This window comes from Bos taurus, chromosome 18 (assembly GCF_002263795.3).
Source record: "Bos taurus isolate L1 Dominette 01449 registration number 42190680 breed Hereford chromosome 18, ARS-UCD2.0, whole genome shotgun sequence".
Classification (NCBI taxonomy): domain Eukaryota; kingdom Metazoa; phylum Chordata; class Mammalia; order Artiodactyla; family Bovidae; genus Bos; species Bos taurus.
Window position 1 is genome coordinate 10,118,996 of NC_037345.1, and position 18,321 is coordinate 10,137,316.

At 44.5% G+C, this 18,321-nt stretch overlaps 1 protein-coding gene across 2 annotated transcripts in view; it reads left to right on the forward strand.

Moving 5' to 3' along the window:
• The window catches only part of CDH13 (cadherin 13), a 1,016,104-nt gene that overhangs the window by 980,868 nt on the left and 16,915 nt on the right, over nucleotides 1-18,321 (forward strand). For both annotated transcript variants that reach the window (NM_001035277.2, XM_024978135.2), the window contains one exon: nucleotides 4,764-4,906. In NM_001035277.2, coding sequence (NP_001030354.1) covers nucleotides 4,764-4,906 — 143 coding nt within the window. The remainder of the gene's footprint in view (nucleotides 1-4,763; nucleotides 4,907-18,321) is intronic.

The following is an 18,321-nucleotide window of genomic DNA, read 5'->3' on the forward strand; positions in this document are numbered from 1 at the left end:
GCCTTGACTAGATGGACCTTTGTTGGCAAAGCAATATCTCTGCTTTTCAATATGCTGTCTAGGTTGGTCATAACTTTCCTTCCAAGGAGTAAGCAACTTTTAATTTCATGGCTGTAATCACCATCTGCAGTGATTTTGGAGCCCAAAAAAATAAAGTCTGACACTGTTTCCACTGTTTCCCCACCTATTTCCCATGAAGTGATGGGACCGATGCCATGGAGGATAATTACTTTGTAATATTTTTAAGTCTAAAATAAAAGCAAGGATTTTGCTATCCCATGCTGAACAAATGCGCATCTTCAGTGTGGTGGAAGTGAACCCAGGAAACCTGCAGAGTGGTCCTGTCAAAGTCTCTCTCTTCTTCCCACCAGCGCTGAGACCCCCAGAGAGCTGGGCCTCTGGCTTGGAAGGCCTCTGGCCTGGCAGCTTCCTTCCCCGCTCTGCCAGGGCCCTGCCAACAGTAAGTCCGCTTCCCAGAACAATGCAAGCCTGGAGCGTGGTTAGATGGCCCCCGCCCCGCCTCCCCACTGGCCTGATCTACCGATCAGCCTGGCCTGCGTCTTTGACACTGACACCTGGAAGAGGCCAAGCCTTGGCAAGCTCATGAGCAGCTCCTGTGAAGCTACACAAGGCTGAAAGGAGTCTTGTTTTTTAATTTGATTTTTCTTCCCTTATAACAAGTAAAGTTCCCATCACAGACAAATTGCCTGGAAATTCCTATTTAATTAGGCGTGTGCATTTTTCAGGCCTAGAAGCACAGAAAATGTCCTGCACACCAGTACTCTTGCGCCAAAAGGTTATTAAAGAGACAGCTTTGAAAATGCAGAAACATACATAGAGTGCCTGGCCAGTCAGTCTCAAGGGCTCATCGGCCAGGAGGTGGGAAGGGCAGGCTGGGTGACGAGTGCTGGGCTTTCTTCCCCTCAGGGGTAGACGCGCCAGGGCTGGGGAGGGGCACAGCTACCTCGGGGGGCTTCCACAAGGTCTGAGTTTGGAGGCCACGGATTCAGGGAAAACAGCGCTGGGCACTCGGGAATTCTCAGTAAATGGAATGACCCCACCCTGCCCTCTCCATGGCTGCAAACCTGAGCAGATGCAGGAAGAGGGACATCCAGGAGATCTGGGGTCCAGGCGGACCTCTCCAGTATCTCGGTGGGAAGAGGCAACAGAGAAAGTCCATCAACTAACAGAGGAGGACAAGGGGCCCAGCAGGCGTGCAATTAAACAGCACAGTGGTGGAGACCTGGTTGCTTTTTCATATATACATAATTTTTTATTTATTGAATTAGTTTTAGCTGTGTTTAGTCTCATTGCTACATGGGCTCTTCTCTATTGGTGGCGAGCGGGGGCTACTCTAGTTGTGGCGCTCAGGCTTCTCGTTGCGGTGGCTCCTCTCGTCGTGGAGCACGGGCCGGGGGGTGAGAGGGCCTCAGTGGTTGCAGCTCCCGGGCTCCAGAGCACAGACTCCATAGTTGGGGCACACGGGATCCTGGTTCCTCAGCACGTGGGGTCTTCCGGGACCAGGCGTCAACTTTGTGTCTCCTGCATTAGCAGGAGGATTCTTTATCACAGAGCCACCAGGCAAGCTCCCAGACATGGTTATTTTTCAAAGAAAATAAAATAGTGGGGTATTATCCTGTAAAACCACTCAAGCTCCTGCTTTCACTGGGAACGCAGTAGGTACAGACCTAAGCCACTGGGCATCGTTCTCAGGGGACAGCTTCCAGTCAACCAACCTCTGTAAGCTTTTCATTCATTATAAGTCTTCCCTACACAAGAAGCCAACATGCTCATTATAGTGCGAAACTGCAGCAATGGAGGGCCAAAAACAAAGACAGGAGAATAAAAGAGTGTTCTTAGCCAATGTGGAACGCTAGATTACTTAATCCAGTTTTTATTTATAATATGAACTCTGAGTTAAGTAATCAGGGAACAAATTACAGTCCATTTAAATTTTTCATGATTTCAAATATATTGAACCACCACAAATCACTCCTGGGTCAACCATGAACTTGTTACCCTGTACAATGGGAAACAAATGTCACCATTCTTCATGCTTTCCATTTGCTTGATGTTCCAACCGAAAAAGAAAGAATGAAGTAACATCCCACGGGCAGCCACCTGCTCTGGGCGCTCCACTCCACCCAGGGAATGCAGAGCGGCCAGTACCTGGTCCTGGGCATGAACACACTGTATCCTGGTTAGGCTCCGGTGCCTGGAACCTGGCACACCCGTGTTGAGTTCCATCTCGGCTGCTTCTCAGCTGTGCCGCTTTGGGCAAGTGGCTAAGCCTCTCTGAGTCTTGGTTATCTCATCTTCAGAGAGGGATGACACCCACTTCATCGGGTTGCTGTGAAGCACAGAAGTCACTGTGGTGCCCTCTGTGAATGGCGAGCACAAAGCCAGGTTCAGCGAGCATGCAGTAACACAGCCAGCTCGAACCTCCTGACATTGAGACACTGATGAAGGCCTTGAGAAGCTGCGAAAGTGGCAGACCTATGAGGCCCATACGCCGCTCTTACAGGCATTTTCATCCATGCGTGTGCCCAGCAAGGACGAGAGGATGGAGCGACTAACCCTTCTAACCAGGGACTCAAAGCAGGGCGCCGCTGGGGGGCGGGCAGAGGACACACGTCAGACGGGTCTTAGCAGATAGCATCTTGCCAGGTGGAAGTGCAAATTACTATCAAACTGAAAGGCGGATGTTTTTAAAGCAGTTCACTCTCAGGAGTAATATATACATTTCTTCTGTTTTGAAGAAATATGGAAATGATAACTGAGGCATTGAGAGTGGTGAGAAAACCTCCGTTAGCCTCGTTCATTCTCTCCATCTGTTCCCCGTCACAGCTTCAAAGCCTTGTTTCCCCAGGGCTCACCAAGTCACGCATTTCCAAAACACTCTGGGGGACGCAGCGGGTCACATCAAGAGAGCTCACTGGGCCCGGCCCAGTGGCCACTGGCACACACAGTGGCCACTTGGAGTCAGGCCTTGCTTGACCTTCACAGCCACCACTAAGGCCACTGGGATTGTCCCACCTAACAGAGGAGGAAATGGATTCACAGAGAATCCGAGTCTTCTTCACTCCAAAGTCTCTACCTTTAACCCCACTGTGATGCTGAAGACATGTGCAATTGGGCAAAGCTTGTGTGGAGGTTAAGGGCAGGGCCCTGGCTCAAAGTTCAGATCCCAACATTGCTGCACACTCGCCGTTGACCTTGGCAAAGGCATTTATCTCTCCAGGTGTGTGTTTTGTGGGGGGTGGGGGGGTAGAGTTGTTTTTGTTTTGATTTGGTTTGCTTTCCCACTGGAATAATATTTATTGTTTTCCTTGGCAAAAAGTCAAAGTGCTAAATTTTTTGAAAAATAAAACATCCTACTTAAGTTTTTTTTTTTTTTTTTAATATACAAGTTGGTTTGAAATGGCCAAAGTTCAGGAAAAACTAAGAAATCTACAGCCTGTAGTTTAATGATAGAAAAAATAAGACAATCACAGGGTCTGTAGCATCTAGCATCCTCTTAGCTGCCTACATTTCCCTAGCCACCCAGGTCAAAGACAAGACTCTCATTCAAAGACAAACAAGACAAGACTCTCATCTCTTACTTACTGTACCTTTCCACTGCTTGAACTTCTCACAGTGAGCATGTGTTACTTTTATAACAGCCTCAAAAATAAGAAGAACATTCTTTCTAATTTTTATTTTGTATTGGAGTGTAGTTGATTAGCAATGTCACGTTAGCCTCAGGTACACCACAAAGTGGTTCAGTGATACATATACATGTGTCTATTCTTTTTCCAATTTTTTTTCCCATTTAGGTGACTACAGAACACTGAGCAGAGTTCCCTGTTCTATACAATAGGCCCTTGTTGATTAGCTATTCTAAATGAAGTAGTGTGTATAGAACATTTTAAAATTCTCTGATGGTTTCCCGTCTATCTAGAATTCAAACCCCTTAAATGATTCAGGTTCTTTGTAATCTGTCCCTCCAAATTCACTTCCTTTCAGCTTCCCCTGGAAAAGCTATGATCCAACTACAACCATCTACCTTCCGGTCCCTAAATATTTATTCATTCAACAGCTATCTATTGAGTGTCGTTTATGTGCTAAGCAGTGTTCCAGGAGATGGGATCATGACAGTAAACGGATATCCTTGCTACTGTGAAACTAATATTTTAGTGCCTATCTCTGTTCCATGTTAATTCATAGTCTTTCCCCGACGTGTCTGTCCTCTCATTCTGTGACAATATCCCCCCATTCCCTGACAACACCCCCCCCATTCCATCTGTCAGATGCCGCATCCTCTGTGAGGACCCCACAGTCACCCTCCATCACAGGTAATTCCTCTTCTCCCAGGCATCCGTGTGCCCTGCCCGTACCTTCATGACAGTGCTTCTCCCAGCTGGTCTGCATATAAGATGCATCCAACGTGTAAAAGGGGGGAAAAAAACTGGACTTGAACTCAGGAGACAGGCTGTGAACCCTGCCACTGTGACAGCTGGGCAGACATGAGCTCCTTCCTTCCAGGCTTGTCACAAGGATAAAGGAGGTGCATGTACAAAACACTCAGCACAGAGACAGCCCGGAGTTAATGGTCAGTCATTACTTTCTGGATGAACAACTGCACTCTAACGATGTTTTTGGATTTGTATTAAAAATTATCTGGCAGCTAGCATGGGAGCTTGTGCCCAGCACTCTGTGAACATTTTTTGAATCTATTTTGAATACAATCTGTCATTGTTTGGGGATTTTTTTTTTTTTTTCAGGTATTCCGTTTACAAGGATCCTGCAGGCTGGCTGAATATCAACCCCATCAACGGGACTGTGGACACGACTGCACTGCTGGACCGCGAGTCCCCGTTCGTCCACAACAGCGTCTACACTGCCCTCTTCCTGGCAACTGACAGTGGTGAGCAAATTCTTAAACTCCAATAAGTGTGTATTTTCAGTTCTAAATATATCTTTCAGTTCAGTCAGTTCATTTCAGTCACTCAGTCGTGTCCGACTCTTTGCCACCCCACGAATCTCAGCATGCCGGGCCTCCCTGTCCGTCACCAACTCCCGGAGTTCACTCAAACTCTTGTCCATCAAGTCGGTGATGCCATCCAGCCACCTCATCCTCTGTCGTCCCCTTCTCCTCCTGCCCCCAATCCCTCCCAGAATCAGGGTCTTTTCCAATGAGTCAACTCCTCACATGAGGTAGCCAAAGTACTGGAGTTTCAGCTTCAGCATCAGTCCTTCCAATGAACACCCAGGACTGATCTCCTTTAGGATAGACTGGCTGGATCCCCTTGCAGTCCAAAGGACTCTCAAGAGTCTTCTCCAGCATCACAGTTCAAAAGCATCAATTCTTCGGTTCTCAGCTTTCTTCACAGTCCAACTCTCACATCCATAAATGACCACTGGAAAAACCATAGCCTTGATTAGACTGACCTTTGTTGGCAAAGTAATATCTCTGCTTTTCAATATACTATCTAGGTTGGTCATAACTTTTCGTCCAAGGAATAAGTGCTTTTAACTTCATGGCTGCAATCACCATCTGCAGTGATTTTGGAGCCCAAAAAAATGAAGTCTGACACGGTTTCCACTGTTTCCCCATCTATCTCCCATGAAGTGGTGGGACCAGATGCCATGATCTTAGTTTTCTGAATGTTGAGCTTTAAGCCAACTTTTTCACTCTCCTCTTTCACTTTCATCAAGAGGCTCTTTAGTTCCTCTTCACTTTCTGCCATAAGGGTGGTGTCATCTGCATATCTGAGGTTACTGATATTTCTCCCGGCAATCCTGATTCCAGCTTGTGCTTCTTCCAGCCCAGCATTTCTCATGATGTACTCTGCATATAAGTTAAATAAGCAGGGTGACAATATACAGCCTTGGTGTACTCCTTTTCCTATTTGGAACCAGTCTGTTGTTCCATGTCCAGTTCTAACTGTTGCTTCCTGACCTGGATATAGGTTTCTCAAGAGGCAGGTCAGGTGGTCTGGTATTCCCATGTCTTTCAGAATTTTCCACAGTTTATTGTGATCCACACAGTCAAAGGCTTTGGCATAGACAATAAAACAGAAATAGATGTTTTTCTGGAACTCTCTTGCTTTTTCCATGATCCAGTGGATGTTGGGAATTTGATCTCTGGTTCCTCTGCCTTTTCTAAAACCAGCTTGAACATCAGGAAGTTCATGGTTCACATATTGCTGAAGCCTGGCTTGGAGAATTTTGAGCATTACTTTACTAGTGTGTGAGATGAGTGCAATTGTGCGGTAGTTTGAGCATTCTTTGGCATTGCCTTTCTTTGGGATTGGAATGAAAACTCACCTTTTCCAGTCCTGTGGCCACTGCTGAGTTTTCCAAATTTGCTGGCATATTGAGTGCAGCACTTTCACAACATCATCTTTCAAGATTTGAAGTATATCTTTACACTTTTACAATTCTTCTGTTAGGCCTAGAGATGTTCTTGGTAAGAACAGAAATGCGTGAGGGCAGGGAAGCAAAGTGCATAAACACACAGTGAATCAGTAAAACCCCCAAGTCCTGGAGTCCCTGGGTCTTTGTCTAGATAGAGGTCAGAGCAGTGAGCTCACCCTGTTCCGTCTCCGGCAGGCACCAAGGCTCAGAAGCCAAGCTGATGTCCTTCATCCTGGCTCCTGTTCTCATCTACTGGGACAGTTCTTTTCCCTAATGCAAGTTGAAAGAAAATCCCAGGGGACATCACGGATCCTGATGATTGAACTGTCCCCACAGCTTTGTCCCTCTTATGATATACACCACAGAAAGACATCAAGTCCCCTCAGCTAGTACCTTCGTAATCACAAAACAATTCCTGTTCATTCAGAAGCTAATAATACAATATCCACAAACCAGACTCTGTTCCAGACACTGGAGATAGAGTCGTGAACAAACAAAGATCACTGTCCTCGTGCGGCTGGCACACTCATGGAGAAAGGAAGGAATCTGAGTAAAATACATAATGTGCTTTTAGGGGAAAAAAAGGAATACTATTTATGTATGAAACAGGGAAACAGGAAGAAGAGATAGCAAACAAAAGGATGCTATAGTTTTAACTAGACAGGCCTGAGAGGCTCGCTGAAGAAACATGAAGGAAGTGGGGATGGGACCCCTGAAGCAATCTCAGGGAAGAGCCAGGAGGCTGGGGGCCAGAGCAAAGAGGGCGGTGGTCCAGGATGCGGATCGTGGAGGGTCGCGTGGGCCCCTATATGACCCTTGGCTTCTACTTTGTGTGAAATGGACACCACTGCCAAGTGCCACGATCCTGCTGCTGCTCTGTTGAGACAAGGAAATAAGACCGAAGTAGGGACACCTCTTAGGAAAACTGAGGACAGTCTAGGGAAGATGGTAGCTTGGACCAGTAATAGAGGAGGGGATGAGAAGGGGTCAGAGTCTGGAGATAGTCTGTAGATTTCAGATGCAATGCTAACAGGATTTGCTCCTGGTTGAGATGAGGGGGATAAGAATTCATTTTCAAGTTTATTAAGCTGAGATGTCTACTGTATCAATCACACAGGAAGTTTCGCTCTCCCTGTAATTCCTGGAAGCCAGCTGTTCACAGCTGAAGACTCAGTTCTGAGTCCTGTAAGTACATTGAAATAGATATTTATAGGGTTCTTTATATGTGCCTTCACTCCCCTATAATGGGTGAACTGAGACTTCTCGGAGGCTGGGTACTTCCATGCACACCAGATGGGAGAGCACATCTGAGAAGTGAGCGATCGGTGCGGCTCACAGTAGGCAGAGTGGGCTCCACAGTGAGTCCACCTTAGAGTCTGGCCTTGAAAGGCAGGGAGGATGGGGTAGGTGGCGGGGTCGGAGGTGGGGTGACTGGGGCCACAGAGCGGTGGAATCTAAACTAAAAGGGGGTGTGGCTTGGGAGGTAAGAAAAGGGTTATATCCCCGTGCACAAACGTGGAGAAATGCATTTGGATGCATATGGAAAACAGCTTCAAGACAAATCGTCTGAGGAAGCAGGCACCCGAAGGACCCCACATGCTCTTGAGGAGGAAAGTGACTGATGAAAGAGCGCATGAACACTCGTCAGCAGAGAGCTGGACCAGACCCTGTGCGAGGTCCTGGAGACTCGGAGATGGACAGTACTTGTGCTCAGCAAGCTAACGAGCTACCTGGCGAGTTAGACTAGCAAGCAGCAGATGACCAAAGAACATCACAGCTGTCCTACGGGAATTAACCAGAGGAGCTCCAGACCATCCAGTCTCAGCGGTGGTCATGGGGAGCTTCTTGGTTGAGGGGATCTCTAACCCGAGTGATGAAGGATAAGTTGAGGAAGGGCAAGGCGTTCTGCTAGAAGCCTGAAAGAAAGTGGATATGTGAGACCCTGAAACGTTGCTCAGTGTGACTGGAGGCTCCAAATTTACAGAGATAAGGGAACTGGATCTTGTGTGGAATGCCCAGCTCCTATCACATGCCGGACTTTGAGCAGGCACTCATGTATCTGTGCAATAGATCATACATTAGGTCATTCTCCATAGGCCATGCTGAGAAGCTTGATTTGATTCTCAAATTCCTCCAGGATAACTGTACTTTAGGAAGGTAACCCCCATGGCAGTGTGGAGAATCAGTCAGGTCATGATGAGACATGAGGTAAGAAGGTCCTAGAGAGCCATGGAGAAATCAAGGTAAGAGAAGAGGTGGAAGTAGTCTGGGTGGACAGAGTCTAGAGCTGGGAAACACGTTGAAAGCCATCACTTGTATCTTAGTTAAAGGGATCGTGCAGCCTGGTGGCAACAGAAGCAAATTAGAAAGGGCGAATCCAGAAAACATCTGGATGTAAGAAACAAGGCTTTGAAAACAACCCATACTCAACATGAAACAGAAAAAGGTGATAGTAAGTTTCTAGTCAGAAATCTAGTCCATTAACCGAAACAGAACTGGTTTCAGAGGACTGTTGCCGCGGTGTCTGTGTGGGGTGGATGCTGAGATGAACCCATGAGATGCTGCAAGGCAGGATGAAATAGAGGCCAGGAGGCTTTTCTCAGGGACTCACGATGCAAGAGAGACGGGCACCATCAGAGCAGATATGTTTTGTGGAAGGAGCAAGTCTAGACAGGGATCAGCAGTGGAGGACAACAAGCCAAGGAGGTTTAAAATGCTGTTCTAACAAATGGTGTCAGTGAGGATCAGCTGAAGTAATGATGTCAGAGTTCCGAGAACCACATAAATGTATCTGTACATGTAGAAAAAATTCTCAGCTAAGAACACCATGAAGGAAGTTTGAATACTTTATGCAATTAGTCATCCAAAAAAAAAACCTAGAAATGAAGTAAACTTTAATTTTTGCCAGAGACAGGTGTGACTGGGCAAGCTGCTTATGGATTCTGAGATTCAGCTTCTACTTCTACAAAATAAGGAAGATAATTTCTGCTTATAAGGTTGTTGTGAGAGGATAAAGTGCTGGGCCCTCTACAGTTCCCATCAAGAGTCATGGTGAATGTTCAATAAATGTCAGTCCCACACCAGTGGGGTTATAGGAAGAAAAGAATGGACCTCAAGGAATATACAGTTTGAAATGTATTTCTTCTCTAACTCCATTAATGCTAATATCAGGCAAGGAAATTCAAAATCTGGCATCACAGATGTTTCCAAAGTTTAGAAACGTCCCTGAAGATGGAGTGGTAAATAAAAAACAGGTTGGCATCACTATACAGAGCCATCATTAGAGATGATAATCTCAAACAAGGCCCAAAAGACTTAGAGCAGAAAAAGAGAATAAATTTAAAAGACCTCATAAATCAGAGAAACTTTTGTTTAAAGTCTCCTTGTCATTCACAAAAACCTTATCTCTGGGTATTATGTTCCACCAGGAAAAACCAACACTTACCTGTGAGATCAAAGCTAATAGTACTAACAGATGTCTCAATGTTAAACAAATTAAGAATTTTTACTAATTTTATAGAAATTCAGTGTATTTGATGGGATGAAAGTATAATGAATTTTTGTCGTGAGGGTAGCTAAAGCAAAATAAATTCTCTTCAAACAAGGAGTCAAGGGCTTCCCTGGTAGCTCAGCTGGTAAAGAATCCACCTGCAATGCAGGAGACCCTGGTTTGATTCCTGGGGAATCGGGAAGATCCCCTGGAGAAGGGATAGGCCACCCACTCCAGTATTCTTGGGCTTCCCTGGTGGCTCAGTTGGTTAAGAATCCGCCTGTGATGCTGGAGACCTGGGTTCGATCCCTGGGTTGAGAAGATTCCCCTGGAGGAGGGCATGGCAACACGCTCTAGTATTCTTTGCTGGAGAATCGCCATGGACAGAGGAACCTGGTGGACTGCAGTCCGTGGGGTCTTAAAGAGTCGACACTACTTGAGCACAGCACAAACAAGGAGTCCCTCAGGAATTTATGCCAAAACATGTCGATAAAGTACATGGCTGTGGGAACTTTCTGGTAGGATATAGTAGACCCAATGTCCCTACTGCAAAAACTAGGAAAATGTGGCTAGATCACAAAAGTCTTCATTGTAAAGGCATCAGAGAGCTGCAGATGCAGTGACACCTAAATCAACTAAGAACTGAAACAGAAAAAAGGGAAGAACTGTTTTAAAAAGAGTATACGGCCCCCAGCCATTTTTTCCTCTTGGGGGCCATTTTGGATTTTGGGCAAGGATCAGGCTTGATCCAGGCAAGGCCTAGGATGGAGAGAAATAAATGAGAAATACTTGTAACACTTATGTGACTGGTGTGACAAAGTGAAAACCTGAGGGCCCTTAAGCACACGGTTATAGATAAATGCCTTTTAAAGGGCAGAGTGAAATCTCCCAGGGTCTCACTGAAACAAAGACCTAACAAAGCAAGCAAACTCACCTTAAACACACAGCCACTCTCTCTTTAAAGCATTTGCCATGTTTTGAAGCTACAGGGGACTTGTATGCAGAAGACACCAGGCAAAGAAGAAGGGGTAAGGGATTTGAACAGATATTCACTACGAGAGATATACAAATGACAGTAAATGTATGAAGAGATGCTCAACACTCATCAAGGAAAAAAAACTATGCAAATATAAATTAAAACACAAATTAATCAAGGAAATACAATGACATTCCAAACTCGGCACACCTACAAAATGACTGAACTGAAAAGATGGGGAATGCCGAGTGTTGGCAAGGGTGTGAAATCACTGGGACTCTCCCATCCAGCTGGGAGAAGTGTGGTCTGGTACAGCCACTCGGAAAGCTGCAAGTATCAAATACCACTGAACGCATGCATCCCCTGTGACCAGGAATCACATGCCTCGCTGTACATCCACCAGAAACGCATGCGTCTCTTCACCGAAACCCACACACCCGAGTGTAACTCCCAGCACCATTAATGCTAGCTCAAAATTGGAAACTATCCAAATGCCCAACAAATGTAGAATGAATGAATGGTACATTCACACAATCGGGTCTATACAGCACTGAGCATGAATGACGTGCAGCTATTGACAGCAAGGGAACGAATCTTGCAAACAACATTGAGCAAAAAGAAGGCTGAAGCCGAGGATCACATACTGAATGATTCCACTTATATCAAGGTCAAACAAGCCAAACTAATTCTTCCTTCAGCATTACTTAAGGGACTTTTTTTAAACTGAAGTGTATAGTTAGTTCACAATGTTGTAAATAACTATATATATAACTATAAAAGAGTATATATATTCTTTTACAGATTCTTTTCGCTTATAGATCATTACAAAATACTGAGTGTATTTCCCTGTGCTATATAGAAGGTTCTTACTGTTTATCTGTTTTATATATGGCGCTGCGTATCTATTAACCCCAAAGTCCCCATTTGTGCCTCTCCCCACTCTCCTCTTTGGTACTCATAAATTTGTTTTCTATGTCTGTTTCTGTTTTGGATATAATTTCATTTGTATCTTTTTTTTTTTTTTAGATTCCACATATAAGCAATATCATATGATATTTGTCTTTCTTTGTCTGATTTAATTCACTTAGTATGATAATCTCTAGTTTCACCCATGGTGCTGCAAATTCACTCATTATTTCGTTCTTTTTTAAGGTTTAGTAATATTTCATTGTGTATGTATATTACATCTTCTTTATCCATTCATCTGTTGACGGACTTTTAGGTTGCTTCCATGTCCTGGCCATTGTACATAGTACTGCAATGAACATCCAGGAGCATTTATCTTTTCAAATTATGGTTTTCTCTGCATATATGCCCGGGAGTGGGATTGCAGGATCATATGTATAGGTAGTTTTGTAAGGAACTCCTTGTATACATTGGACTCACTACCTGGGTGTGTTCAGATTTTGCAGTTTCTTCAAGCTGTGTCATTACAGAAAATGAATGTTTCTATATTTCAATACAACTTAAGAAATATATATATATATATAAAACTACACAGAAAGCATGTCCCTGGTCCACTGTGCTTTCTCCAGGAGACTGTAACCATTCACGTGTTCTCTGAGTACCTGGTCCCTAGAGCTAGACTCTCAGCGTCTTGTCATCCTAAGGAAGGACAATCCCCAGCTGCTGGAGGGCAGGGGGCAGGTGCCAGGAGAGTGGAGGACAGGAGGTCTGAGAGGGAACGAGGCGAAGTGCAGTCTGCAGTCCTGTAACACTTAGCAAAAAGCAGAGTGACGCCATGATAGCTCCTGCACAAGCTCTACTCATTCGGTTCAGAACAATGGGAAGGCAGTGCCAAACGAGAATCTTTTGCAAACCTCTTAGAGACTAGAAGCTGTGAGATCAGAATGGAGGAATGCAAAAAAAGTCAGAAGCAGGGCTGCAAATCTATCCTGAGTTAAAAACTCTTTAACAGAAGAGTTTTAGAGAAACATTTAGAAGTTTTAGAAGAGTTAAAGAGAAAACTCTTTAACAGAAGTTAAAAACTCTTTGGACCTGTTTGCTTGCAGCTCCGGTGTGAGTCTATGTAGATTCTAGAATAGCACTTCATAATAATATTGATAATGCCTGGGATACAGATGATTTGAGCAGGAAAAGACACAGAAAGAGGCTACAGATAGAGGCTAGGTTACAACCCACAGAACACTCGAGGATGTACAAGGCAGTTTTCGTAAACTGCTATCAATTTTAATGAGCTATAAATTACCCAACAACCTTGTTTTTTTTATAAGTGAAAGGCTTTTGTTTGGCTAAAGCAGAACAGGCTGCTGTAGTTAAATGATTGGAAGAGTACAGCCTTTCATCCTATAGATTAATAAGGTGTGACCTTTCCTGTTGGCAAGCATTTTATCTTTAAAGATGGATATTGTCATTTACCTTATGTAGTCCAGATTTTCTGAAAAGGTTAAGACAGTGCCTTCAGAGTACAGGAACTCCTTCATTAAAGACTTAACAAACATACAATCGCTGGCCTATCTTAAGAAAGGGGGGAAAAATAATGTTAATAATGGTTAAGGAAAATACCAAGATGCAGAGAGAGAGCATTCAGGAGTGCAGTCAGATGGCATCCCTCTGGGGCTGTGCTGACAAGGAGGCAAAGCTGCAGCAATTAGCACTGGGCAAATCCCAGGTGGTTACCATGCCTGCTCAGGTAATCACCAGAAAGGTCGGATCTGAGTCTCACTGTCTTATGTGGGCTGAAAGCTGCCACAAGCAATTTCTCCTCCGAGTCCAGGAACTACCCCTCGAAAGGGGCTTGTCCTGGGCAGGAAAGGCGGAGCTGGCCAGTGCTTCTTGGCTCCCTGCCTTCTGCTCAGGACTCCATCAGGCTGGTCTTCCTGCCTCCTTCTCACCTATGACCTCAGCTTTCACTCCTTCTATTCTGAAATTGGGTAGGGTTCAGTGCATGACTGTTATTGAATGGCTGATATACCCTCAGAAGATCTTAAATTGTGACTCCAAATGCTAAAGACAAGTATTTTGCTTCAAGAAGTTCAAATGCCCTTGCTTTCCAGCACCCAGCTTATGCAGAGAGTTTAAAGAAAAAAGAAAAAAATTATCCCCATTAGTTCTTCCTAAGGCTCAGTGCATACGAAATAGTTTGAGCCAGGAAATACATACTATCTCTAGCATCTATATGAAGTCTTTATATGATTATCAAGTGTTGCATCCCCATCTATTTTCATTTAAAAGAATAAGGGGAAAAAACAAGCCAAATTATGGCTAAATTCAGCAGCATGTTTTCATTACTTAGCAACTTGTATAAAGTATGTTTGAGTCTGTCGGTGAAAAATGTGCTGTGGGCAACCAAGAAAACAGACAGAGAACCAAGTGTAACAGCTGTACAATTAAAATGGAATAGAGTAAGATCATGATTTTTCATGAGCTAAGATCTATCATGTCCTAACCTGTCTTTTCCCTCAGTCTCCTATATAATAGATGATCTGATAATGCCAGCCCATCAAAATTGAAATACTGTACAAAGGACTTTTAAATTGATTCAAAAAGAAAAAAAGTAATTTGGCCCCATAAGTGGAATGACCACTGAACTACTGGATAACAACAGCCCCCAAACTGGGGATGACGGGGGAATCTGAACTTCAAAATGATGCCTCCATTTATCGTCTTTCTCTTTCTGTAGATCAACCAAGCCTGCATGGGGGATGTAGTAAAATTATTTAGATTAATTCTACTTAAAAATTGCTAGTTTGGATAAAATCAAGCCATTAGTTATGATGGCAACCCAATTAAGCCAGTTTAACACCCCTTATCTCAGCTGTTATAGTAATTGAGGAAGAAAAATACATTGAAGACCCAGCCATCATTCCTCGTTACTTCAAGTACCAGTAAAATATCAATCACGTTGAAAATACTAGCTCAATTTTGTCACTGACAAAATGGCCCAATAAAAGAACTCTTGAGATCTGGTAATAGAAGGGCTGTGATCAGAGCCATGTGTAGCAGCAAGTACACTCCACAGAGAGGGGGCCTGGCACTCTGCTCCCCTCAGAAGGAGCAGCACCCCAGCTTAGCTGAGGGCCGGCTCAGCCTGTCTCCCCACCTACAGGGTGCAGATAAACACCTGCCCTGCTGTGCTGTTACAAGGACGGGAAATCCTGAATGCAAACTTCCTGGTGACTTATAAGTCCTTAAATATTATAAAATTTAAATATTTAAGTGAACCTACTTGAGGTGAGTCACAGACTGATTTTTCTAAACGTATCATTACAAAGTCATCAGTATCTGAAGCAAACTATGAAGTGTCATCTGATGACTATGCTAGTGATGGTCTGAACATTTTTCTAGAGAAGGGACGGGCTGCAGAGCCCTCTACTGAGAGTAGGGCTCTGAATCAGAAAATTAGCCAGAAAATGCTGCTTTCTCCATGGGCATCAATGCATGGAGCTTGTTCTGTCTGAATGGGGAGAGGTAAGCTAACCTTCATCTACCTGACGGCAGGACATTTCCACGCTGACCAGTCAAATCAACCATCTTAAACATAGTGTTTTCAAACATTCATTGTGGGGAAAAAAACTGATTTGGGCATTAGAATGCTGTCTGCAAATGCCCATCTCTGCCAGATCAATTCATCCTGCCAAGAGGTCTCTTAGCTCCTCCTCCTTGGTGTTCCCTCTTCCCCAGCTTGGGTAATAGCGTCACCATCTGCATGGTCCCCAAGTAGAGCCCCATCCCCACTGACGCTCCTCCCCCATCACTCCCTGTCCCGCCTCTGCTCTCGCATCCCCACAGCCCTCACCTAAGCCCCCACTGTCGGTCCTTGTTACTGCCCCAGCCTCCCAACTGCTCCTCCCTGCCCTCCCTCCGCACTCAAGTCCTCTCCTCTCCCTGCCTCCAGCACCCCGGCTTTCATCAAGGCCAACATCCAGCTGAAAAGTCTATGACCTCTTCTTCCCACAACTTCTAGCCACAGGATTTCCTCCTCCTAGAAGAACCTTCTCCAGCCATCTTTTTATGGAGACTTCTGAGCTCTCCCCAGACAGTTAATTACTCCACGTCATAAGCTCCCGTGATATTTTATCCTCACTTCTCTTCCTGCACTTACAGTGTTATCTTGCATCAGTTTACATATCTGTCCCTGCCACATGGTTAGTATTTCAACAATAGACACCCTGCACGGTTGACTTTTGTGCTTAGCCAACCCAGCACAGGGCAAAGTCACAATAAATAATTATGGGCTGAATGAATGAAATGAAACTGTCACGTTTAGAAACGGCCTCCAAATCAATTCTTCCCCTATTTTTGCCTTGTCTTTGGTTTCTGTAAGATGGAAGCAAAAAAGCCAAACGCTGGAATTTAAAAAAAAAAAAAAAAAAAACCGTTTCAGCTTTCAAATTATTTCTCCTCCTAAAGAATTGAGTCTGAATTATGTGAATAATCGCCTCAGTTCTACATCAAGTATTAACCATGGAAACCTGACGCTGTAGTTTGCAAATCTATTTTCTACCAAGTTTTTGGTTGGTTTACTACTAAATGTTTTCAGCATATAAAATGAGATTGGCAAGATCTCTATTAACACAGCAATAAAAAAAAATGCTTATGAATTAAAAAGCGACAAGATTCTTGGCTTACAGGGCACATGCCAAAAAAAAAAGCGGACCTGTAAAATAGTGATCCTGCAGAGCCATAGTAAATAGAACATAGGGATGAACTGAGTAATATGAAGGGTCACCCTGCAGAGAGGGGTCCTGGTTCGCTCCCTCTTGTGAGCACAGGTGAATGTAGCTTAGAGCCCTGCTCACATGAAATAAAAGACCTGGCATTGCTTTGCTCACAGCTACTTGGCAAAGGTTCAAGAGATGCCCAGACGTGCAGAAGGACCTGGAGGGGAGTAGAGTGCCCCCACCAGTCACCTTGCCCTAACAAACACACCTCAGAATCCAGCAAGGGCACCCAGCCTTCACTTAGTGGCCACATGTGAACTGTGGTTCCCCATGAATTCACCCATCCTCCCGATTTTCCTCCCAGAATTTGGGCCTCAAGCTTCCTTGAGATGCTCAGCTCAGGTCTCCCTCTTGGTCCCTGGAGTGGACTCCCTGCTCTGAATTCCACAGATACTCCCTCCCACATACACACTTGTTTCTCCCCCAGGTGGGGGAAGGGAGGACACTGCTCTCAGAATAGAGGGAAACCTATTGAAATGCAAACATATGTGATTGTAAGTATGGAAAGAGCAATTTTCAAATCAACCTAAATTAATTCAAAACTCAACCCAGGGAGTTCAGGCTTTTTGAGCATGAGCCACCCGTTCTCCTTGAGCAGCACTTTCCAATAAACACTGAATTTTCCTTTACCACAGATAATAATAATAATTTTTTTTAAATCTACCAGCTACCTATTCTAATAGGACATGACAGAGAATAGTCCTGATGCTCAGAGTCTGGGGAGCTCAGAAACGAGCTTTCTGTCTTTCCCTCCTCTCACTTTCTCTTCCTGCATATTATTCTCCATTGCAGGCAGCCTCAGTCTGCACACTATTCCCCATACGGAACCACCTAGATGCATGATCAGTGTTAAGACACGTGCTGCACACATCTAGCCCAGAGACCGGAAAAGCCTACTGCCTTCCTGCACTTCTCTGAGCTCACTTCCAGACGTTCTGGCTGAGATTCAACCTTCTTTGCATGTGAAGCCAGCCCAGCCAACTGTGGCAAGACCAGGGAGCCTATTCTTCTACAGGCACTCTCTTGAGGAGATGCACTGGGGTCTGATCTTATCGGTCTAGGGATCTCGTAATGCGTGAAAATCTGGTCTCTCAAATGCAGTTGTTCATAGCAGCATTGTTCATAACAGACTAAAACAGGAACAACCCAGATGTCCATTAGCTAGTGAATGGATAAAGAAAACATGGTCGATCAACAAAATGGAGTATTATTCAGCTATAAAAAGGAATGAAGTACTGATTCTTGGTATAACATGGAGGAGCCTCAGCGATACCATTTGGGGACTTTTCTGGTGGTCCAGTGGATAAAACTTTGCCTTCTCTTGAAGGGGCTGCAGGTTCAGTTCCTGGTTAAGGAGCTAAGACCCCGTGTGCCTCTCAGCCAAAAAAAAAACAAAACATAAACCAGAAGCAATATTGTAACAAATTCATAAATACTTTTTTAAAAGTTGTGTGTTGTTTAATTGCTGGGCCATATCTGACTCTTTTGCGACCCCATGGACTGTATGTAGCCCGCCAGGCTCCTCTGTCCACGGGATTTCCCAGGCAAGAATCCTGGAGTGGGTTGCCATTTTCTTCTCCAGGGGATCTTCCCAACACAGGGATAGAACCCACATCTCCTGCATTGGTAGGTGGATTCTTTATCACTGAGCCACCTGGGAAGCCCTTTTAAAATGGCGCACATCAAGAAAAAAAAACTGTAATAAATAAATAGAATTAGATAATGGTGGTAGTTGCAGAACTCTGCAAATTTACTAAATATCGATTCTTTGT